The following is a 22,590-nucleotide window of genomic DNA, read 5'->3' as shown; positions in this document are numbered from 1 at the left end:
TGCAAACGGCAAGCTCACTCTAGTCTTGCCTTTACCAATCATGGTCCTCGCTCTCTAACACTAACAACTGGTGGTCAGGTCAGGTGACACTCACACCTCACCTTCCGCATGGCATTCTAGCGAAATGATAGAACGAATTAGTTGTTACGAATCCCCTCCAAACGAGCTAAAAGAGAGCCATGGGATCGTACAAGCTAGTTTGACAATGTTTCTTTTTGTCCTACTGCATATATATATATTCAAAGTTTTCACATTTATCTTTATTGATCCCTTTATTTTACTATATATATCTTATTCATCGAGTGATTTTAACTATACGAGGTTGGCAGAGGATGGTGTATATTCTGATGCCAAACCCCTTGCATAGAATAGCATAGCATAGCATAGCATGATACTTGCATATATATATATATATATATATATATATAATGAGAATTAGATCAAGAAAAATATACACGATAGATAGTATACTTACTGGGGTTAATGCAATATATATGTTATGTAGATAGAAAATGTTTTTTTTTTTTTCTAACTTAGGGTGTCCAGGTTTCATCTTACTAATCTCCGGGGCTCTATAAACCCCCGGCGACACACGGAATGAGTAACCACACCAAAGACGCTCCGGAGATTTCGAGAGGTTTCGAGCTCAGGATCAGATGGACACTTGAATTCCTCCGGACCTCCTTAACAACTAGACCAAATCTCTTTGAGTCCATTTCTATTCATATTAGTATATCAATATGGATGCAACTTCCAACGTAATTAGATTGGTTCAAACATGGCAATTGAAGCGACACGAGCGGTCAATTATCTAGTTATGAATAATGACCATATATTTCTAGATCTCTGAGACTAGTGGTACGTAAAACATTTACTGCAGTGCTATATATATATATGTACCATGGCTAAAGTGTTCGAGTCGAAATATATACAATGTAGCTAGTCCTTGACTTTTCAACCAAAATAGAGTGCTAAAATTAATTTTTTAACACTTAATTCAATTCAGCTTTTTTAGTAAATGCAATTCAATTTGACTTAATTGATTAAGTTAAGTAAAAAATTTGATGAATGATGAGTTGATCAATTAAGTAGAAAATTTCTATCTACCTAATTTGCTCAGCTAAAGGGCCCTTTTTTCATTTTATTGCATCAGTGCCCTCAAAGTTTTTTCATGCTTGCAAAGCATTTCACCTCTCTTCACCCCAAACCCGAAGAGAGAGAGGGGTCGCCTCCCCCTTGCAATAGCTGATTCCAGGCAATAGTGGCCCCATCGTCGGTCACCACACCTCCGACAATGTTGCCTAGGTTACGCAACCTCGTCGGAGGGTGGCGGCCGGCATTTACCCGGAATTTTTTGGGATCTCTACCCCCTCTATGTCTTCGAGGAGAGAGAGAGAGAGAGAGAGAGAGAGAGAGAGAGAGAGAGAGAGAGAGAGAGAGAGAGAGGACAAGATCGGGCTACGGTGACTCATCGAGGGCCATCACATTCCAAGCTATGCCGTCAGCAACCAGCCGAATGAAATAAGTCAGAAATACCCCATCAATCAAATAAGATTGACTTATTCTATTAAGCACCCATTCCATTAATTACTTTTACAATTGTAACACTTAATTTTAAATTCAAACAAACACTTAGTATTATGTCTCACTGCAGCCCAGACATACTATTATTGCATTATTGATCAATCAATGCAATATAATTTTTTTGCAAATTATTGAAGATTTATGCATCCTTCTAAACGATAAGATCATATTTAATGGTATCCGTTCCCATTTAATGTCAGTGTCGATCGGCAATGCATGATGCGGAAAAGGAATGTAAAGTCAAATTTATCCCCATTTAATTAAGTACACATACATCATGGACATTTTTTGTCTACTCCAATTATTATCAGTCGAAATTATAATTGTTGTACTTTCTCTATCTTCCTTCCTTTTTTTTAAAAAAAATTTCCTTGAATTACTTTCGATATCTATTAGTATGCCTATTGCCTATCTCTATTATTTTGATAAGTACTTATTTTAGAACAAAAAAGACAATTTCTCGACACACACAGTCTGATAGGAGAGGAAAGTAATCAGCATTCGGGATCGATATACAACAAGAAGCATGATTCCTTGAATCGATAAATATGACGTTGGACTCGTTGTTTTGATGAAATCATCAATATTATATATTACGGCACGCATTGTGCATTCTCAACCAATAAATACATATAGACATACCCACACATACATATAGTGCATGTTTGGTAGGCTGAATTAGAGGGAGGATAGAATTTCTAAAATCCTAATCCGATGTTTGGTGGTATCGAAATTGGGATATAACAATTAAGGACCTAATCCTAGTTAGGAGGTCGGACAAGGGTGAATTGGGATAGTACTTTGTATGAAAAGACGAAAATGCCCATACCCCTCTTTCACATTTTCGAAATTTGCCATCCATAATTTTTTTTTGGATTGAAGTTGCAGAGGGGTGGTGACGCCCAAACACCGAGATCACTAGTGACCTCGCTTGTGGCAGTGGTGGTTGGCGTTTAGGCTCCACCGCTCCTGAGTCATCTCTTTCTCTCCGAAGAGAGCGAAAGAGAGAGAAGGTAAATTGGCGCTGCGGTAGCCCGATTCTGAGTGTCGATCCACCTCATCTTTATCTTGCTTTGAGTGAAGAGAGAGAAAGAGAGGACACCATCCCTATTCTTCTTGTACGTTTTGGTTTTTTTAAAATTTTAATATTACAAATACTTATTTTAAGGGATATGTTAATCTTTTTTTATAGGTAAGGGATATGTTAGTCATTTACCTAGAATATCCTAATTCTAAATCTAAACACGTTCCAAACATTTGATTAGAATATTATAATTCTATGAGATTTTAAATTCTAACTCATCCCATCCCTAACCACATCCCTTACTAGACGGCCAAACGTAGTCATAGATGCTTTACTGTATAGCTGGCTGGCTAAGGTCCTTGAAAACTCTGAAAGACCAAGGAGACAAATTGATTGGAGGTAGTTGTGAAAAATCTCGTGTAGTTCGTTCAATTAATGGAACCTTAAATGCTGTTCCTTCCGCAGGCTGACCTACCCATCCATAATCTATATACATCTCTCTGTTTTTTTTTTTTCCTAGAATTACAATGGAAACCTACAACATAATAAAGGAAAAAGAAGGTGAAAATGAAGTAGTATGAGAAGTTTCACTAACAGAAAATTGATGTCAATTTAAAACTTCTTAATCTTGATGACATCTGCCATTACACTATCCATGTTCTTAATATATATATATATATATATATATATATATATATATGTATGTATGTATGTATGGGTGTTTCATTTTCTCTTAATAAAAAAAAAAAGTAACGTATGAATTGAATTGTATGTGCAAATCTCACCTAAAATAGATAGATAGACAGACAGACAGACAGATAAATAAATAATTTGCACGAACACTTTGTGCACATGAGATGAGATGAGGGTGGTGGGATCAAAACGAGGAAAAGGAGAAACCTACAACGTTCATACATATTACAATAAAGTTCAATACGATAGACGATCCATGCGAGTATGGCCAAAAAAGAACATATATTTTTTATATCATCCACTTGACTGCCTCTTTCGCAGCGCCCTGCCCAGTTGGTCCTGTCCAGTTACATACACACACATAGTATATATACACACAAAATATCATATGATCATTAAATCACCAATTAATGCACCAATCATTTTCCTCATCATTCAGTTGCTACAGCCTAGAGCTGAGCTGTAACATATACATGTAGCTAGTGACTGCTCCTCAACCTTCCTAGCTAGCTAGTAAATCTAATTTGCAAGAGAACATATACGTCAATCTGGACTTTTATCATTTTACTAAGAGCACAGATAATAATAACTTTTTCATATAAAAAATTTCGATAAGAGACTTGCCGCGTAGAAAAGTGTGTTGTAATATATAATTCTTCTACTGTACGATCCGTTTTAAATGGATCCCTACATATAACCGAGTTTTTCTATGCAACTTCTTGACAGAATCCCTTTTGCTTTGCCTCCTAATTAATCTTTCAATGGTACTTTTTAGGTGCTGCAGATGCTCTTTCAAATGCTTGCTTCAATCTTTAGGGGCCGGCTTCCCCTTTTGCGGGATTCCTCTGAAAACACCTGCGGTTGCGGTCTCTGTATGTCGAGTCGGGTGGGTGCCTACTGCCTAGGATGTGCAGCTGCAACCGTTTGGTTATGAGTAAATTATTAAACCTTTAACCGAAAAATGATAATTATTTAGCTCGCCTATAAGCATAAAAATTAATAATATATCTTTCTGAATTCTGCAGAGATGATGTTGAAAACGAAAGAAAGATTCGCTACCCAGCAAAAATAAATAAATAAATAAAGGAGGAGAAAATAAAGATTCCCTTTTCTTTCTTTCTCAAGCAAATGGAATATTTATACACACGCATATACGAACATACATATATATATGTATATATTAATGTTAAGGACACAGCTGACAGATCTTCATGAAGAGAAATTATTGGGTCTAGCGGTTGAATATTCAGTCGCTGTGCTCCATACAAAATGTTTTCGTACTTAAAGAATATCACTTCGTATAAGAAGAATAATGTTTCGTACGAAATAACCAGTTGACTGCATGTACGAATCATTCGACTGTACGAAATTTTTTCATATTTGAAGAATAACGTTTTGTACGGATCCCGGCAGCAGCTGGAACCAAGAATTGCCCCTTGAGGAAAGGAAGGAAGGGATAGATTAATTATAACAGGTGGAATCACTTTAATATGGAAATAACTTCCTCTTCCCAGCCCAACCTTTCAGTAGAGAAGAGTTCCTTCACCCTTTCAGTCATTGACTCATAATAGTCACAGCCACAGTCGCAGCCGCAGTATTGCTTCTTCTCCCATGCACCTTAATATATATCACATACTCTTTCTTCCTCTAAATTTATGTATCCTAACTAAACCGATGTCGATGCCTGGTCTTCTTCCAACAACATAAAGCTCCCACCTCGTCTGAGCTTCTGCGACAAGCTTTCCAGCGGGTGAGCTAATTTGGATTACTTGTTCGTCATTGCTTCGTGCTGTTGTTTATTATATGATCGAGTTCTTGGTCTTGTTCCAGTTCCGGAAACTAAAAACGAGGACGGAGAGGAAACCTTGCTGATGGGGAAATTTTACTTGGTACATTTTCTATGCCTGACATGGAGTTTGGTGTTTCCGGGCACTCATCAGCTGCAGTCATCTCAGAGACAAGTCCTCCAGCAGCTGCGAAAGCACTTGGAGTACCCGAGCCAGTTAGAGATGTGGACCACCCACGGCCTAGATCTCTGCTTCCTGCCACCCTCACCGAATGTGAACCTCACGTGCGAGAAAAACTCTGTCACTGAACTCCAACTAGTAGGAGATAAGTTTGCAGCTTCAGCTAGACGTTCCTTCCAAGGGTATGCCATTCCAGGCCAAACCTTATCCCAGAACTTCTCCATGGATTCTCTTGTGACCACGCTGGTTCGTCTGACAAGCCTAAGAGTCCTCCGTTTGGTGTCTCTAGGGATGTGGGGTTCGCTCCCGGACAAAATCCATCGGCTTTCCTCGCTCGAGATTCTTGATCTGAACTCTAATTTCCTCTACGGTTTGGTCCCGCCGAAGATCTCTACAATGGTGAAGCTTCAGAGCTTAATCTTCGACGATAACTACTTCAATGGGTCTGCTCCGGACTGGTTTGATTCCTTGCGGAACATGACGGTCCTGAGTTTGAGGAGCAACCGGTTGAGCGGTCAATTCCCGCTTTCACTCGAGAAAATTCGCGCCGTAAGTGAAGTTTACCTGTCAGGCAATGAAATAGATGGAAAAGTACCCGACCTTAGTGGGTTAAGTAATTTAAGAGTTCTGAACTTAAGTGGGAACAGATTCAGCTCGGGCTTACCTGAGATGCCGAGGAGTTTGATTATGGCTTCACTAGGCAACAACTCCTTTTCGGGCGAAATCCCCAAGCAATATAGCCAACTAAGTCATCTTCAATTCTTTGATGTGTCATTCAATATGCTGAGAGGAAAACCTCTGGCGGGACTTTTCTCTTTGCCTAACATCACATATCTCAATTTTGCAACGAATATGCTCAGCGGTTCACTGTCGGTCCACACCAGCTGCAGCAAGAAACTCGGGTTCGTTGACTTATCGAACAACAAGTTAAAGGGCGGTCTGCCAGCTTGTTTGAGGTCTCAATCAGGAAACCGAACAGTAAACTCTAATGGGAATTGCCTGTCTACAGATGCAGAGAATCAGCATTCTGAATCTTACTGCGCAGAAGTCCCTGAAATGAAACCATCAAGGGGGGAAAATGTGGGAGCACTGGTGGCGGTTATCGGAGGATCTGTGGTTCTTATCTGCCTTCTGGGTTTTAGTATCCTAACTCTGTATATGAGATGCTGTTCTAGGGGGATCTCAGGACAGCGTTTGCTGCAAAAAGCGGCACAAGATAACTCGGCCACAGGATTTTCCTCCCAAGTCCTAAGAAGTGGAAGTAAGTCATCGATCTTTGTAAACGATTTGAATTGCAGATTGAGATTATTGAGATTACATTTTACTATCTTTTTCTCCGGAAATCTAACTTTGCTTCCTCACTACATTATTTGGCAGAATACATCTCTGAAACTACCAAGATGTCTACGCTAGATCTTCCGCCGTGCCGGTCATTTTCTCTGCAAGAGTTGGAGGAGGCAACCGACAATTTTGATAAGACAGCCTTTATCGGGGATGGCTCTTACGGAAAGGTATGGAAATTTTTTCATCTTGTTCCCTCCCCCCCGGTCAAGGCTCTTACAGAGAAGTCTGCTCACTCATATCTTTTGCAGCTGTACAAGGGAAGGTTGCAGAATGGGTTACAAGTAGCTGTGAGGTGCTTACCTTCAAAGAGATATTCAATCCGGAACCTGCGGCTCAGATTGGATTTGCTCTCAAAGCTCCGACACCCGAACTTGGTCTGCCTCTTGGGCCACTGTATCGATGCCAGTGGACAAGACGAACCGGGATTCGACAGAGTCTTCCTGGTTTACGAATATGTGACCAATGGAAATTTCCAGACCTGTGTTTCTGGTAGCTCATACACTGTTCGATTAGTTTCTATCATTCTGCCTCGGCATTGCGACTATGATTAGCATTTGGTAGGTAGTTTTGGGCTAAGGCAATTTGAACTTGTGTAGGTAACAATCCCGATAAGGCACTTAGATGGTCGGAGAGGTTGGATGTTCTGATTGGAGTGGCAAGAGCTGTGCACTTCCTGCATACCGGAATAATTCCAGGATTCTTCAGCAATCGATTGAAAAGCAATAACATCTTGCTAAATGAGCATAGAATGGCGAAGTTGAGCGACTACGGTTTGTCCGTTATCTCGGGAGAAATTGACAAGGACCAGGTAATTAGTACTTTGTTTCTCCGACATCAGCTTCAAACCCAATGCGAGTAATTTCTTTCGATTCATGGTTAATAAGACCTGCCTTCTTGGTGTTGCCAGGTGACAGGAGACAGCACAAAAACATGGTAAGGATTTCCACTGGGCAAATACTCCTCTGTGAACCTAATGATACAAAGGATGAGTCGGGTCGAACATGATAGGTGTTGATAATGTTAGTTATCACACGAATCAATGTCTTTTCTGACTGCAGGGGGCTTGTTCTTTCAGGCAGAAGAAAAGTTTAGAGGATGATGGGTATAGTTTCGGGTTCATAATTCTTGAGTCTTTCCTCGGACCTTCAACATCCAGCAGAAAAGAGACTTTACTGCATAAAGAAATGGTATGCTCCGCGATCACTTACAATCTTAAACAGGAAGGAAGAAAAAATGAAAATAAAAAAAGCAGAAAGTAGCTATTATTAACCGATTTGTGCACTAAACAGGCAGCGTTGAACAGCCCAGAAGGCAGGAGGCAAATGGTGGATCCTGTCGTTCTTGCCACCAGCTCGCAGGACTCACTGTCCGTTGTGATCTCCTTGGCTAAGAAATGCATTTCTTTTGAAGGGAGCCGCCCGTCATTCGAGGACATTCTGTGGAACTTACAGTATGCAGCTCAAGTTCAAGGTACAGCAGCCGGCGAATAAAATAGAAGATGCTCATAGTTTTGTGGGCACATTTTCTATGGTTCCTTCCTAGGTGAAGCCAACATAGGCAAGGCGACTATCCTGAGCAGAGTTGCATCCCAAGAAGAAATAAAAGCCGGTTTTCCTCGCTAGCCTCCTATATTGATTGAACCGAGCGACCCAGAAGCTGTACACTGTTCATTCACAGGCAGAAAATTATTCTAGAAAAGGGACCATGAATTGAGAGATCATACTTACTACATCCAAGAAGAGACGTTATCATCTTTCACTTTCTTGTGCAACTCTACAAAATATATATATATATATATATATATATATTCTTTGGTTCAAAGGGGATATCCGTCTTAAGCCACGAGGAGGAAGAATCAATGAAGCTTTGGCGGGTTAGTAATCTATTGGAATTCATGTTTATGGAATACCTCAGTCTCTCTTTGACCAGTGCAATCAAATATCTCCCTAGTTCACGCATTTGGGATTATCCGTCTCATTTTCGCATCTACATGTCGACTCTTAACGAGGCACCGATCAAATGCAAAAAATCCACCGAAAGAAAAAAAAAAAAAAGAGGAAAAAAGGAGGATCGAAATAATAAAATTTATCTGCAGCGAGCAGGGAGAATTAAGCAAATCTTTGATTTACGGTGAAATTCTAACGGGCCGTTTGGATTCGGAGTTAAAGTCAACGAAATTTTAACTTTGATTTTAACTGAGGAAGAAGACAAAAGTTTTATTACCGTTGTGGGCCCCTTCATCTGATCGAAATTGACTTTCAGTGTTCTTGGCAAAAGACAGAGGACCGGCCCCCCCACCCCTTCGCAACCGTCTTCTTCCCCTGCGACACAACGCCGGCCCCCCCATCCTTCTTCCTCCTCTGCTGGACATCTCAAGGTTAATAACACCTAATCTCTTCTACCGTGCTTGTCGTCTGCGAGAAAGAGTAGCCCCTACACCTACCTCTGCCAAGAATCGTGTCGGCAGTGCATCTTGCGCTTCTTACGAACAAAGCTGGTCCCCTACCAGAGGAAGTTCTCTTCTTAAGAAGTGGCTGAGCTCACTTCCAACACCCACATCGACATTATAGGTAATTTCTGCGACCTATTTCTTGTCCAATTTGACTTGTATCGTTGAATTCCAGGTTAGGGTTTGGAGAATGTCACTGCCGTTACTGAGGGTTGAAGCATTCTTCGATTTTTTTGTTAATTTCCGTTGGATTGTGTTCTGAATTGCATTTGTTTGGTTAATTTGTTGGACCAATTTCATGTCACCGAACCTGTTGTTTATTACCGCCGTTTGTTGCTTAACACAGAGCACAATCTGATATGTACATTAGTTGTTCGATGAAATGTATGTGAGAAAGTAGAGTATCTGAACTTGTTATAACTTTCGGATTGTTCAGTTGGTTTGTTTTTTTTTTTTTAACTCCGATTTCACTTTGCTTGTTGTTCGAGCAGGTCTGTATGAAAGTTCGATTTATTGGCAGCTCTGTTTCTGTGCTTTGTACTGCATTTGTTCGATGATATGCAGTACAGAAATTGTACTGATCGAAAAGAGTTGTAACTTATGCATGCTTCAGTTCGTTTGTCTGTTGTTGAACTCAAATTTCACTTCGCTTATTGTAATTGGCAATAGAGTATGACCTCTGTTTCCTGGCAGCTGTGTTTCGCTGATATTGCAGACCTTGTGTTCGCTGAATTGGCCTGATATTGTGCTGGATCGAAACATTGTCTCTCGGATTGTTCAGTTCGTTTGTTTTTTGATGTACTCTAATTTTTACTTTGCTTGTTGTATGAGCAGGTCAGTATGAAAGTTTGTTTATTTGCATCTCTGTTTCTCTAATCTGTACTGCATTTGTTCGATGAAATGCAATACAGAAATTGTACTGATCGAAAATTGCAGATGATTTATGAAACTGTCAGTTCGTTTTTTTTTTGTTGTACTCCGATATTTACTTTGCTTGTTGTTCGAGCAGGTCTGTATGAAAATTTGGTTTATTGGCAGATGTCTTTCGGTGATCTGTACTGCATTTGTTCGCATGACATGCAGTACAGAAATTGTACTGATCGAAAAGAGTTGTAACTTATGCACGCTTCAGTTCGTTTTTCTGTTGTTGAACTCAAATTTCACTTCGCTTATTGTAATTGGCAATAGAGTATGACCTCTGTTTCCTGGCAGCTTTGTTTCGCTGATATTGCAGACCTTGTGTTCGCTGAATTGGCATGATATTGTGCTGGATCGAAACTTGTTTCTCGGATTGTTCAGTTCGTTTGGTTTTTGATGTACTCCAATTTTTAATTTGCTTGTTGTATGAGCAGGTCAGTATGCAAGTTTGTTTATTTGCAGCTCCGTTTCTCTGATCTGTACTGAATTTGTTCGATGATGTGTGTGAATTTGATCTGTACTGCATTGGACTGATATTTGCGCTTACCAGTTCGTGGTTTCATAATGGTAGTTACGTGCGTGGCTTTGTAAGTTTTTGCTGCAGCATTTAGAAAGAGATGGTCCCCAAGGGTGATGGAATACTTGAGTGGACAGATGCATTGGAGAGTGCTTTCATTGACGTGTTGCTCGAGAAGTTCACAAGGACGCATACTACATCTTGGAAAGGAAAGGATTGGCAACAAATGAATGAGGAGATGGAAGAGTAATTTCCAGGCACCACTCTCGGCATCAAGAAGTTGCAGCAGAAGCTTCGCAGGCTGCGGACCCAATACATGCAGTTTACTGAGCTTGTTTCGCACACTGGTGTCGGTTGGGATGAGACAACCAACACGGTGAAGGCGAGTGCTCATGTGTTGGACAAATTTATTAAGGTATAGTAATAATAACCTGACTTACTGATGATTTCCAATTTGTATGTTTTTAGTGTAAGTCGTTACTGTGCAGCTGTTCATTTTTATTTAAATGCAGAAGAACAGTGGGTACAAGAGTTTCCAAGCAAAAGGCTTCAAGCATTACAACTCATTAAATGAGTTGTTCAGATCTAAGACAGCAACAGGTGCGTTACGAATTTCGTCTGCAGAACCACCAAAGAGCCCAGAAACTTATGCACGCATGGAAGAAGACTTCCTAGCAGCAGCGGCAAATCGGGGAAAAGAACCAGTTAATCTTGAAGAGGGCTCCGGCGATAGTGATGACCCGGTCCATGAGGTTACCGAACCTGTTGTTATAGCGTCCCGTCGGCAAGTGCGTAGAAGAAGTTGCAACGCTGACTCCCGATTGCAAGAGTGCCTCGACATGTTGAAGTGCAATATGAGCAGGAGGGAGAAGGAGAGAATTTGTACCCCTCCGACATCGAAGAGAAGTAAATCTGTGACGAGCCCTCCGAAACCAGCTTCGGGTTCTATCGAGGAGTCGATGGCTGTACTGAATGTTTTGCGTCCACAACTGTCCATTGAAGAGTACCTCGTGGCCAGTGATTGTCTAGCAAAGGATGAGCAGACAAGGCGTATATTCATGTGCTTGCTCGATGATACAAGGCTTCCATGGGTTCGTCGGCTTGTTGCCCCTTGAGTGGGCATGATGCATCCTCAACTCTATCGTAATTTCGTATCGTTTAAATGCAATGACATTAAATAAACACTTCCCTTTTATATTTGTTGTGTGTGCAAGTACGTTGCTTTGATTGTTTGCCTTGGTTATATGTGAATGCTGTGCTATTTGTCTATTTTGTTTGTGCATAATTTCTTGCATTCGTATACAGTGGTTGAAACTTGATTCGTTTCACCGTAAAAATCCAACTTACGTAGTTGATGCCATTTTGTTTCTCACTATAGTCTGCTCAGCAAAAAGGAAGGCACGATGCCAAGACATGGTAATTCACGACGAAATGAAACTCAACCAAGTGATGAAGAAGATTACGACAATGAGCTTATGTGGATTTATCTTGCGCTTGAGAATGCAGCGGCCGAACAACATGTCCCGCGCAACATTCCTTGTAGAACCTCAACGCTACAAGGTAGACATTACATAGAGGAAGTTCTTGCCAATGACACAAGGTGTTTCGAGAATTTCAGGATGAACCCTCACGTATTTCATAACTTGTGCGATACGCTAAGGGCAAACTGTGGAATCAGAAATACCATGAAAGGTACAACCGTCGAGGAAATGGTCGGCATGTTCTTAATGGTTGTTGGACATAGTACGCGATTGTCTGTGGTTGCCGAACGCTTTCAGCATTCTAAGGAGACGATGTCACGGCTCATCAAGGTAATAGTTAGAGGAATTCATTCATTGTCACCAACATACATAAGACGGAGGAACGTTGACGTGTAGCCTGAAATTCAGAGATGCCGAAAATGGTACCCATTCTTTAAGGTATGAGCAGTAGAATGAGATATTAATTTGGCAGTTAAGTTTTCCAATTAATTTGTAATTCGTATTCTTTCCATTATTCTCGTAGAATTGCATTGGAGCAATCGATGGAACACACGTGTCGGCTACTGTTCCTTCATCGGTGAGAGGCGCGTATCGCGATCGAAATAACAAGATTACGCAAAATGTTCTCGCCGCTTGTTCGCATGACATGATGTTCACACATGTCTTGACTGGATGGGAGGGTTCGGCTCACGACTCGAGAATTTTGTCCGATGCCGCTACATTGCAAACATTCCCCGCTCCATATGGTGGTAAGTTCTTACTCATATTGCATGTTTTGTTGTCAATCGCGTATGTATTTCCATAATTACATTTTACAACTCTTATATATTAGATCAATATTTATAATATTGCAGAACAATATTATGTTGTTCATGCTGGATACCCCAATATTTCCGGTTATATGGCTCCTTACAAAGGGCAGAGGTACCATCGCAGTGACTTTAATGACGACACACCACCAACGACGGAGAAAGAGTTATTCAATCAGCGGCACGCATCCGTTCGTAATGTTATCGAGCGGTGTTTTGGGGTGCTGAAGAGCAGATTTGCCATACTGCGGTCAATGCCAAATTACGGCCTGGTTTGCCAAGGACAAATTACTCTTGCATGCTTCGTATTGCATAATTTCATTCGGCTTAATAATTATCACGACAGATTATTCGCAGAGCATGGAAATGCATGGCAATATTACGATGAATTTCGAAATCCTCCTCATCTAATTGGAGATCGGGTTGACGTAAACATGAGAAGCAGGGAAATGGATGCATTACGTAACCGTATTGCAGATGCAATATGGCAAGCGAAAACAAGATGAAGTCGGTAATAAATAAAATGAATGGATGTAGTAGATAATTGTGTATAATGAGATTGTGTGTTTGAATAAGATATGGGCCCCACCAGTTTGACTTTTCAAATGTGTGTTTTGTTGTATAGTGTAAAGTTAAAGTTAAAATCATGGCGATTTTAACCCACTATTCAAACGGGCCTAACAGTACTCAAAAACTCTAGTAAGAGAATCAAGCAAATCTCTAGTAAATTGTTTGTTCGTCGCGATACCATTTGTCAGCTGCTTGGCACGTGCAGGCGTTGTCTTTGTCGTGTTCCAAGAAAATGATAAGTTTTGCTGAGAGGGGGAAGAGGAGGAGCGATGGTCACCAGTTCCATGTCATGCCCGTCTCTCTCTCTCTTTCCCGCTCCCCAGTCCCACTCTCAACTTCAGCTCTGCGTTTCGCTTAAACCCTCTTATCTGAACTGGGGTAGCTTTTCTTTTTTTCTTTCTTAGGGTTTATTTGTTATCTGCTTTGCTCTGTCGAGTCCTCTCGCCGAACTCTTTTCAGATGAAACGCTTCGACCCATGAAGCTTGAGACACTGTCTTCTCCATTCACCAGCTCTAAGCTTCTTCTCATGCACCAGAAAATGGCTGCTTTCAGTGTCCTCTCCCCCTGTTCTCACTTCCTCCCGCGCTTGCCGAGCCGTAGCAGTCGCCTTGTTTCTTGCTCTGTTGGCTCTCCCGCTATTGTCGGTAAGTTTATGCTGGGGAATTGGATGGCAATTCTGATGCTACTTATTAAAGGGCAGTCATTTCCTTTTTCTTTTCGTCTTTTGATGGCCGTTGTCTGGTCAAGCTTCAATTTTTCCCTTATTCTTGCTCGCTGTTCCTGTTTTTTGGATTAGCTTTCTTTGTACTGTCTTTGCCATTTTAATCTTGACCTCCACGGCTTAATACAACAAAGTTGTACAAAGCTGATAATTTGTTTTGAAAAGAACGGGAAATTTCACATGACTATGTTCTTATTTGGTTTTCCATGATTTCATCTAATAATTGTTGCGAAGATAACCGATGCCTATCTGTACAACAAGTTGGCGTTTTTTGCCCCTATGTGTGGTCGTTTGATATTATGGGGGAAGAGCAGCCTGCCTTTGTTTTCCTGATGAATGATGTGTTTCGCTGATAACCAAAAACCATGTGGCGTCAGTCTGTCGAGATAGAGCTCAGGTTCAACTATTATTTACGGTAACATTTATCACATCTCTGATTGTGGATTAATAGCTCACCCATTGTTCAATGCAACATTAGATACACGTGGATCTAAAGTACCAAGAAAAAGGGTCGGGAGAATGGATGGTGCGGGAAAGACTATGGAAGATTCCGTTAAACGCAAGATGGAACAGTTTTATGAGGGGTCTAATGGCCCGCCACTCCGTATTCTTCCAATTGGTGGGCTCGGTGAGATTGGAATGAATTGCATGCTTGTTGGGAATTTTGACCGCTACATCCTTATTGATGCTGGTGTCATGTTTCCAGAGTGAGTAGACTAACCAGGTTTGCTATACCTTCCTTCCAAGTAGTCAAACTCATACGGGCACTTACATATTTGTTGCTTGGTTTCAGCTATGATGAGCTTGGAGTACAGAAGATCATACCTGACACAACATTTATCAAAAGATGGAGCCATAAAATTGAAGCAGTTGTAATAACTCATGGCCATGAAGACCACATCGGTGCGTTGCCGTGGGTAAAGTTTCTTTCTATCTACTTCTTGAAATGCCCTTTCTGTACCTGACCTATAGGATTGGTTCTGTACCTCTGACTTAGTATCTACTTGTGCTATTTTGGTTGTTGAAATATTTCTAAACTGAACCAAGCTTGTTTTCTTAGAGATAACCTACTGTCTTGTTTCTCTATCTGGTAAAAACTCATGTCTGTGTGGTCGGTTTTGCTTTCCTCTTTATTTTCCATTTAATTTTGCGTACGTCTTGAAAGCCGTTCAATTTTTGATATGTAGGTTGTCCCAGCTTTGGATTCATGTACACCAATATATGCATCATCCTTCACAATGGAGGTATGGAAATCTATAGCATTTGCTTGAACTAGAACTTTTATCATTATTCTTGTGGCCTCGTTGATTTAAATTTGCTCTTCTGGTTTTACAGCTTATAAAAAAGCGTTTGAAGGAGAATGGGATATTTGTTCCGTCTAGACTGAAGGTTTTTAAAATGAAGAAGAGATTTATGGCTGGGCCTTTTGAGATAGAGCCTATAAGAGTGACCCATTCCATTCCTGATTGTTGTGGATTAGTTCTTCGCTGCACTGATGGGACAATTTTACATACGGGGGACTGGAAAGTAAGAAATCATTATTTTATGTTATATCATATTCTCTTTTTTATTCTTTGACTCTAAGACACATATCATGGCTTGACAGATTGATGAATCTCCATTGGATGGGAATGTTTTTGATCGTGAATCTCTGGAAGAGCTCTCAAAAGAAGGAGTGACATTGGTAAGCCCGATTTTACTAAAGCTGAGTTGTTTCTTTGAGTAAAGGTGCTTAACAACAACTCTCTTTGCACATTTCTTTCAGATGATGAGTGATTCAACAAATGTGCTTTCTCCTGGGAGGACAGTCAGTGAAGCTGTTGTGGCCGATTCATTGATAAGACATATTTCCGAAGCTAAAGGGAGAGTTATCACTACTCAGTTTGCCTCAAACATACACCGACTAGGAAGTATAAAAACTGCTGCCGATTTAACGGGTAGAAAGATGGTACGCCTCCCTCTCTTCTCTCTCGCCATAAAATTGAAGTTTTACAATCTAGGTAAATTTGACCTATGGTCGGAAACATGATATTCTGGTACTCCTATTAGGTTCTTGTTGGCATGTCTCTGAGGACATATCTTGATGCAGCATGGAAGGATGGGAAGGGATCAATTGATCCGTCAACCCTGGTATTATAATGCCGAGGCCATAGTCATCTCTGTTAGTTTAATTTCTGTTATTTATAACAAATATATACCCGTATATATGTGTGTGTATATTTATATATGTTGACTCTTATAAATTGCTCTGTTTTTTGTCATAAAGATTAAAGCTGAAGATATTGATGCATATGCTCCAAAAGACTTACTAATCGTTACGACTGGTTCTCAAGTAAGGAATTTACATTCCTCAGTTATAGTATTGCTTTATAATCTTATTTGCTCCTGTTGTTTATGGCTACGCCTCTTGTTTGGTCAGGCAGAACCACGGGCGGCTTTGAATCTTGCTTCTTATGGTGGGAGTCATTCCCTCAAATTGATGAAGGATGATATAATATTGTATTCAGCTAAGGTAGTAGATACTTATACATTCATTTTCTGTTCATGTAAAACTTTCAGTGAGTAGATGAGCATTACCATTTTGGGTGATTTTCAGGTTATTCCTGGTAATGAAACTCGTGTGATGAAGATGATGAATCGTATAGCTGAGATTGGATCTAACATAGTGATGGGAAGGAATGCAATGCTCCACACTTCTGGTCATGGATATCGCGAGGAGCTGGTATAAATCTTTCTATTTTTGCAAATTTACATCTTAGATGTTCTTTTCACATGACAAATAACATGGATTTATCTTCTTCTGTTCTTCCTCTTCTATTTCTTATTCTTGACACGGTGATCCTTGGTGGAAATCTTTAGTTTAAGTCTTGATTTTTTGAAGGATGAAGTGCTTAAACTTGTTAAGCCACAACATTTTGTACCCGTGCATGGAGAACTCTTGTTCCTGAAAGAGCATGAATTGCTCGGTAAATCAACCGGCATTCGTCACACAACTGTAAGTCACCGCTCCGTTTTTTATAATATACTGTTCAGTCCACATTAGTTTGCAAATATCATCATTGGATATACTTCTAACTTATCAGGTCATTAAGAACGGAGAGATGCTTGGGGTCTCTCATTTGAGGAACAGAAGGGTTCTGTCTAACGGTTTTACCTCTCTAGGAAAAGAGAATTTGCAGGTTGGTGACCTTTAGAAGGCTCTCTTTTTCCTTTTCAAGCAAAATTTGTTGGCTTAGTTCTAATGGATTTCTGGTCTATATTCAAGTTGATGTATAGCGACGGTGATAAAGCATTTGGTACATCAACCGAGCTGTGTGTTGATGAGAGACTCAGAATTGCATCAGATGGCATCATTGTGGTCAGGTACATCAGCAACTTTTGGTTTTTTTTTTTGTTGGGGGGGGGGGGGGGACAGAAAATGATTTTAGTATTCTCATATCTTTCTGTTGCAGTATGGAAATTTGGCGGCCTCAAGACATAGAAGGTATGACAGAAAGAAGCTTAAAAGGGAAGATACGCATCACTACCCGTTGTTTGTGGCTCGACAAAGGGAAACTTCTGGACGCACTTCATAAAGCTGCCCATGCAGCTCTTTCAAGCTGTCCTGTAAACTGTCCTCTGGCACACATGGAAAGGACAGTCTCCGAGCTTCTGAGAAAAATGGTGCGAAAATATAGTGGCAAAAGGCCTGAAGTCATTGCAATTGCTGTGGAAAATCCTGAAGCGGTTCTCTCAGATGAGATCCAGGAGAGGTTATCGGGCAGATCACAAGTTACCTTTGGGATGTCACCCTTGAAAAAGGTGGTAGGTGGAAGTCCAAAGAAAACAAAGTCCAGCAAGAAGGGAGTGGAAGGTGAGAAAGAAAGTCAACACCCAGATAATTATTCAGAAGAAGAGTCCTTAGGTGTTGAACCCCACAGAATACTGCCAGAAGATGAAACTGCAATTGCAAGTTCAGATGTGTTGGAATCGGAAAGTCCAGCTGCTAATTCTGATAATTTTTGGAGTTCATTTCTCTCATCGTCATCACCTTCTGTTGACGAGACAGTGAAGAATGAGAATGGCTCCATGCTGAAAGAGGAGCATGAAGCGGAGATTATTACAAGTGATGCTTCAGATGTGAGTGAAGGTGAGTCCTCGGACTTGGAGTTGCCGAGTTCTCAAGAAAAACCTAGAAAGACTGTTCGGAGAAACAAATGGAAGCCTGAGGAGGTTAAGAAGCTGATTAAATTGCGTGGAGAACTGCACAGCAAATTTCAGGTTGTGAAGGGGAGAATGGCCCTCTGGGATGAGATATCTACGGACTTATCAGCACACGGTTTCTCTCGAAGTTCAGCACAGTGTAAATCGTTGTGGGCTTCTCTCGTGCAGAAATATGAGGTTTGTTCCCCGTTGTTTTTCTAGCATTACGCGAATACCAACAGCTTCCGATTTCTCTTACCTTCTCTTTGTATGTTTTTCTTCTTCTGAAATAGGAAATTAAGAGTGGGAACAAGAGCAAGAAAAGCTGGCCATATTTTGAGGAAATGAATGCAATTTTGTCAGATTTGGGGGAAACAGCCACGGCAAAGTAAGCAATTCTTGTACGATACGAGGCAACTGAGCCTGCTCATCTTTTATACATGGAAGAAGCCGTCCTCAGGGTGCAATCTCCATGAATAAGCTTGGACATGAATGGCCCTGGCCCCTGATATCGAGTCTGGGAGCAGATTTTGTCCTGGAATAGTGCGTTATTAGTATTATGGGTTGCTTTAGAGAATCACCAGTGAGTGGACGTTGATTCTTTGTACTGACAGAATGGCATGTCCCTTTGTAAAACTGACCTACTCGCATTAAAATTTTCACATATAGAAGAGATGCGTGTAGAGTTCGGGTCGTGTTGAATGGACATGCATTATTTTTTGCTGAATTGATATATAGAAGAGCTGCTGGAACACTCTCGTGATATGTTTGTGGCCCTATTCAGTACGATGGAATGGAGAGGTAACCTGATGGGAAACAGAGGAACGAATCGAAGAGTGTACACTTCTCTGATGTGATCCTATCCACCAGATTGAACTATGGGACAAAGCGAGAAGTTGCTACTTGCCATTCATGCAGCTCGTAAGGAGAATGGCTCAAGGCAGCAACAGGCAGTAATGGAGTGCTAATGTGAACAGATAAAAGGGATAAAGAGATTCTTCGCATTCACTTACCGAAAACAAAAGGAGATTCTTTGCAAATGCCGTGTTTGATTTCAAAGTAAGATTTTAAAATCAGATTTTGATTTTAAAAAAGGGTGATTTAGACGAGATTCACTCCTTGACTTTGTATGAATTATTTTGTTTTGTTGTGAAAAAAAGTGATATAAATGAGACTTACTCTTTGACTTTGTATGAATTATTTTGTTTTGTTACAGGTAAAATTATGTTAAAATTGTAATTTTAAAATTATATATGCAAACCAAACAAGCCATAACTACGATTTGAAATTTACATTTTCTATTCCCTGCAAAACCTCGAAAGAGGTGTAGCTTATGATGAAAATTATCTAACTGCTAGGATTAGAATAAGTACAGATATCGGAATCATCCAGTATGGCATCCCGATCCTCTTGCTGAATGGTTTCATCAAATCACCTACCGGAGCACTCTGTCGTGTGATGATCTCGCTGAAACGCTTGGGTTGAGCCGTTAAGTTGCTCTGCTCCAAATCTGAATAGAACGGGAAAACTTGGTCGACCGACGCGCATGCACTTCGTCTCAACACATGACGGCAGCAGTGCCGCTGGGCCGAGATCTGCAAAGTGAGACCTCGAAAAACCCTTGCGTTAGAGCAGCATTAGCACTGTAAAGTGCCAGGAGACCACCTAGTGGGCGCCCCATCTGATCTTCAAAGCAATTTCTCCTCATCTTCCCCCACACTGGGCCTTGGAGATCCTCCATGACCAAGAGTTCAATGAAGCCGTCGTTCTTACGTGGAAGAAGCAGGTCGAGCTTTCCTTCAAGGTTCACGAGTCGCAGACACAAGTAACACTTCTTCTCCATATCCCAGAACCGATACTGGGAGAATAGGCCAGGTCTCCTCGTGCGTAGCAAACATGAACACGTATCTTTCTGGCTCACGACCATACACGTACTCATGCGGAATGTTCATGTCTGCTAGTCTCTTCCATGCCCAGGCCTTTGAATCAAAGATCTCACACCAAAGCGCCTCCTGAGACATCGACGGCCATGATATTCCAAGATTCGAAGTATCTCGTTTCGTAGTGCAGATAACTGGGTTTTGATCTAACCACTGCCATGGAAGTTATCTTCGTGTAGTACTTGGTCTTTGGGTTCAGTATCTTTACCCATTCCTTTGTACTCGGCTTGCACATGTGGTACTAAGGGACGTATGGCGCATTGTCGGTGCGTTCCCTCCTGCACAGCAGTATCCCGCGATCACACGCCTCGATCCTCACGGGCTGGGGCAAGAAACTGAGGGGACATATTGTCAGGCGTTTCTCCAGCTGCTGACATGAATCTCAACGAGTAGTTGCCTAAAATCAAGCCTTGGACAAAGTAACTGGCAATAGTGGGGGTTCGACAGGGAAGAAGATCCATGAAGCTTGGCTCGTATGTGATTCTGTTCCATTGTCGGCTTACCAATCGACAATGGATGAGTGTAATTAAAACGTGCGTGTGTGTGCGCAATAGGCAGACATATGTAAGTCTTGAGCTCCAAGAAATAGCTAGCCAGGATAATAAGCCACAAGTAATTAATTCCAAATGCTATTCTCTTTTCCTCACTTGCCGTACTTACTAATTCAATGCCATTTACCGCCATGCCATCGTTTGCTTCAACTCAATTCAGCCATATATAGATATATATGGCCATGATGAAACTGATTCACGACTAATTTATGAGCTTCTTGAAATTAACTTATTCAGTTAAGTTCACCCAAATAGAGTGGGCCGAAGTCTTGAATTAAAATAAACTCAACTCTAGCCGAAACTTAAGATCGGCCTAACAATATAATATATATATTAAATATACTGAAATTTGGTATCAGCAGAATTGCTAACTAGCTAGTTTTTTTTTTTTTTTTTTTGTGTAGATACATACATTCATCACAATTACATAGCTAAAATGATCACAACTGGAGGAGACTACTAGAGCGTGTTCCCTACTTTGACAGGAAGCTCTCAGCGGAGACTACAAGCACGTACTTATTCTGCTACTCTGATCAGGGGCATCGGAGATTCTTCTTGTGAAGGCATAGACTGCAGTGAAAAGCTCTGGATCAGACGGGGATGGATTTGTTGGTCTGCCTGGATGATTTCGTCGAGCTAATGGCATGGAAGGAGGGGCAGAGGAAGGAAGAGAAAGCCGATCAAATTGACAGAGGCTCTCAGGATGTATGAATGAGACGGATCGGGGCTGCAGATACATCACTCCAAGGAGCCTGAAGAGGATGCTGATCCAGCAGATCGAGCGAGTCCATGTCCATCGACACGTGTGTGAGGTGAGGTCATGATCGGTCGGACAGAATGATCAGGTTCAATGAGTTCAGATCACAAATGCAATAATAGACAGCTTCACTTTTAGTAGTATTTGTTTTAGTTCAGGGCGTGCTGTCATAATGACGTTGAATTGCAAAGTGAGGCAATTGTACGTCGTCGTCCAACTCGAGTTTTGTTTTGTTTATCTTTTGTTTGTATTGTTAAAAGGATTTTCCATAGATATAATAATTAGTCGTAGAGCTCGTGCGTTGTACAGAATAAAACATTATAAGTTTTATTAATAATTTTATAATATAAATTAATTTTTTTAAAAAAAGAGCTAAGAAAATTTACATAATCATATAAATTCAAAAGATTTTATTATTAATTTTATAATCTAAGATAATTTAAAATTTTAAAAATTCAAAAAATAAAAAATAAAATTCAATTAAAAAACGGACCGTTCTGACAGAATTCATTTCGTAACTTGTTTATATATATATATATATATTAATACCTTCTCTCTCTCCGTCAAGACTCAAGAGAGAAGAAGTCAACCGCTAATAAATTCGCGGATGCAGAGGCGACTCGTTCTATCTAATTCATCTGCACGAATTGGAAGTGCTTCCAGTAAGGCTAATGGAAACCCTATGGAACCAACTGCCACGCAGCTGGTCTCCGAGGCGGGCTATGTCTACTACGACGGAGAGTTTCTCTTTTACCCGTCCGCATTCCATACTTCGATCCATCATCCCCTTGAAACAAAGGGAAGGCGCTCTGTCTGCCTCAAAACCGGGTCCAATCTGCAAAATACAGTAAAGTTGTAGCAGCATAGCTTCCGTTTTAACATCCCTCCTGCAGGGGAGTAGAGACGAGGCTCCTTCAACACACACGTATGACCTGAATCCGGCTCGGAGGATGAATTTTTATCTGGATTTGACCTGCAAATTTATTTAGGACCAGACTGAAGCAATAACTTTGTGATGTTTGCCAAAGCAGATCTCACCCCATATATTTCTGGTGCCAACAGCCCAAACCACCGACAGAGCA

The 22,590-nt window shown here is 40.8% G+C and overlaps 3 protein-coding genes across 6 annotated transcripts; all 3 read left to right on the top strand.

Moving 5' to 3' along the window:
* The first annotated feature begins 4,793 nt into the window (after window positions 1-4,793).
* Window positions 4,794-8,433, top strand: LOC116215026 (probable inactive leucine-rich repeat receptor-like protein kinase At3g03770). 2 transcript variants are annotated; one of them, XR_004158396.1, is made up of 8 exons: window positions 4,794-5,051; window positions 5,132-6,529; window positions 6,646-6,779; window positions 6,861-7,101; window positions 7,209-7,420; window positions 7,520-7,545; window positions 7,671-7,799; window positions 7,902-8,433. XR_004158396.1 is itself a non-coding variant. In XM_031550581.1 (8 exons), the coding sequence occupies exons 2-8, from the start codon at window positions 5,173-5,175 to the stop codon at window positions 8,100-8,102; spliced, it is 2,283 nt and encodes a 760-aa protein (XP_031406441.1). In that variant the 5' UTR covers window positions 4,798-5,051; window positions 5,132-5,172; the 3' UTR covers window positions 8,103-8,433. The 2 variants fall into 2 exon arrangements, 1 of the variants encoding a protein (XP_031406441.1); XM_031550581.1 differs by having other exon boundaries at window positions 4,798-5,051; window positions 7,688-7,799.
* Window positions 8,434-8,642: 209 nt separating this feature from the next.
* On the top strand, window positions 8,643-11,765 carry LOC116215027. The gene is made up of 3 exons (XM_031550583.1): window positions 8,643-9,182; window positions 10,584-10,911; window positions 11,009-11,765. The coding sequence occupies exons 2-3, from the start codon at window positions 10,813-10,815 to the stop codon at window positions 11,609-11,611; spliced, it is 702 nt and encodes a 233-aa protein (XP_031406443.1). The 5' UTR covers window positions 8,643-9,182; window positions 10,584-10,812; the 3' UTR covers window positions 11,612-11,765.
* A 1,858-nt stretch (window positions 11,766-13,623) lies between these two features.
* Window positions 13,624-19,025, top strand: LOC116213924 (ribonuclease J). 3 transcript variants are annotated; one of them, XM_031549073.1, is made up of 16 exons: window positions 13,625-14,001; window positions 14,557-14,785; window positions 14,872-14,995; window positions 15,266-15,322; window positions 15,414-15,605; window positions 15,685-15,762; window positions 15,844-16,026; window positions 16,128-16,208; window positions 16,345-16,410; window positions 16,498-16,590; window positions 16,675-16,800; window positions 16,960-17,073; window positions 17,162-17,257; window positions 17,344-17,441; window positions 17,531-18,458; window positions 18,554-19,025. In XM_031549073.1, exons 1-16 carry the CDS (start codon window positions 13,833-13,835, stop codon window positions 18,650-18,652), a joined length of 2,733 nt encoding a protein of 910 aa, XP_031404933.1. In that variant the 5' UTR covers window positions 13,625-13,832; the 3' UTR covers window positions 18,653-19,025. The 3 variants fall into 3 exon arrangements, with proteins under 3 accessions (XP_031404932.1, XP_031404933.1, XP_031404934.1); XM_031549072.1 differs by having other exon boundaries at window positions 13,624-14,001; window positions 16,345-16,590; XM_031549074.1 differs by lacking the exon at window positions 13,625-14,001 and having other exon boundaries at window positions 14,644-14,785; window positions 14,872-14,981.
* The last annotated feature ends 3,565 nt before the right edge of the window (window positions 19,026-22,590 follow it).

This window comes from Punica granatum, chromosome 7 (assembly GCF_007655135.1).
Source record: "Punica granatum isolate Tunisia-2019 chromosome 7, ASM765513v2, whole genome shotgun sequence".
Lineage (NCBI taxonomy): Eukaryota > Viridiplantae > Streptophyta > Magnoliopsida > Myrtales > Lythraceae > Punica > Punica granatum.
Note: the sequence above shows the minus strand (reverse complement) of the source record. Positions and strands in the feature narration are given on the sequence as shown.

Bases quoted from the DNA above. Each gene is read 5' to 3' on its own strand.
- LOC116215027 (XM_031550583.1), top strand. From the start codon at position 10,813: ATGCAGTTTACTGAGCTTGTTTCGCACACTGGTGTCGGTTGGGATGAG. The intron at 10,912-11,008 runs GTATAGTAATAA...ATTTAAATGCAG, and splicing joins TGTTGGACAAATTTATTAAG to AAGAACAGTGGGTACAAGAG.
- LOC116213924 (XM_031549072.1), top strand. From the start codon at position 13,833: ATGAAGCTTGAGACACTGTCTTCTCCATTCACCAGCTCTAAGCTTCTT. The intron at 16,209-16,344 runs GTATTATAATGC...TTTGTCATAAAG, and splicing joins CAATTGATCCGTCAACCCTG to ATTAAAGCTGAAGATATTGA. The intron at 16,801-16,959 runs GTATAAATCTTT...GATTTTTTGAAG, and splicing joins ATGGATATCGCGAGGAGCTG to GATGAAGTGCTTAAACTTGT.
- LOC116215026 (XM_031550581.1), top strand. From the start codon at position 5,173: ATGGGGAAATTTTACTTGGTACATTTTCTATGCCTGACATGGAGTTTG. The intron at 6,530-6,645 runs GTAAGTCATCGA...ATTATTTGGCAG, and splicing joins CCAAGTCCTAAGAAGTGGAA to AATACATCTCTGAAACTACC. The intron at 7,546-7,687 runs GTAAGGATTTCC...TTGTTCTTTCAG, and splicing joins GGAGACAGCACAAAAACATG to GCAGAAGAAAAGTTTAGAGG.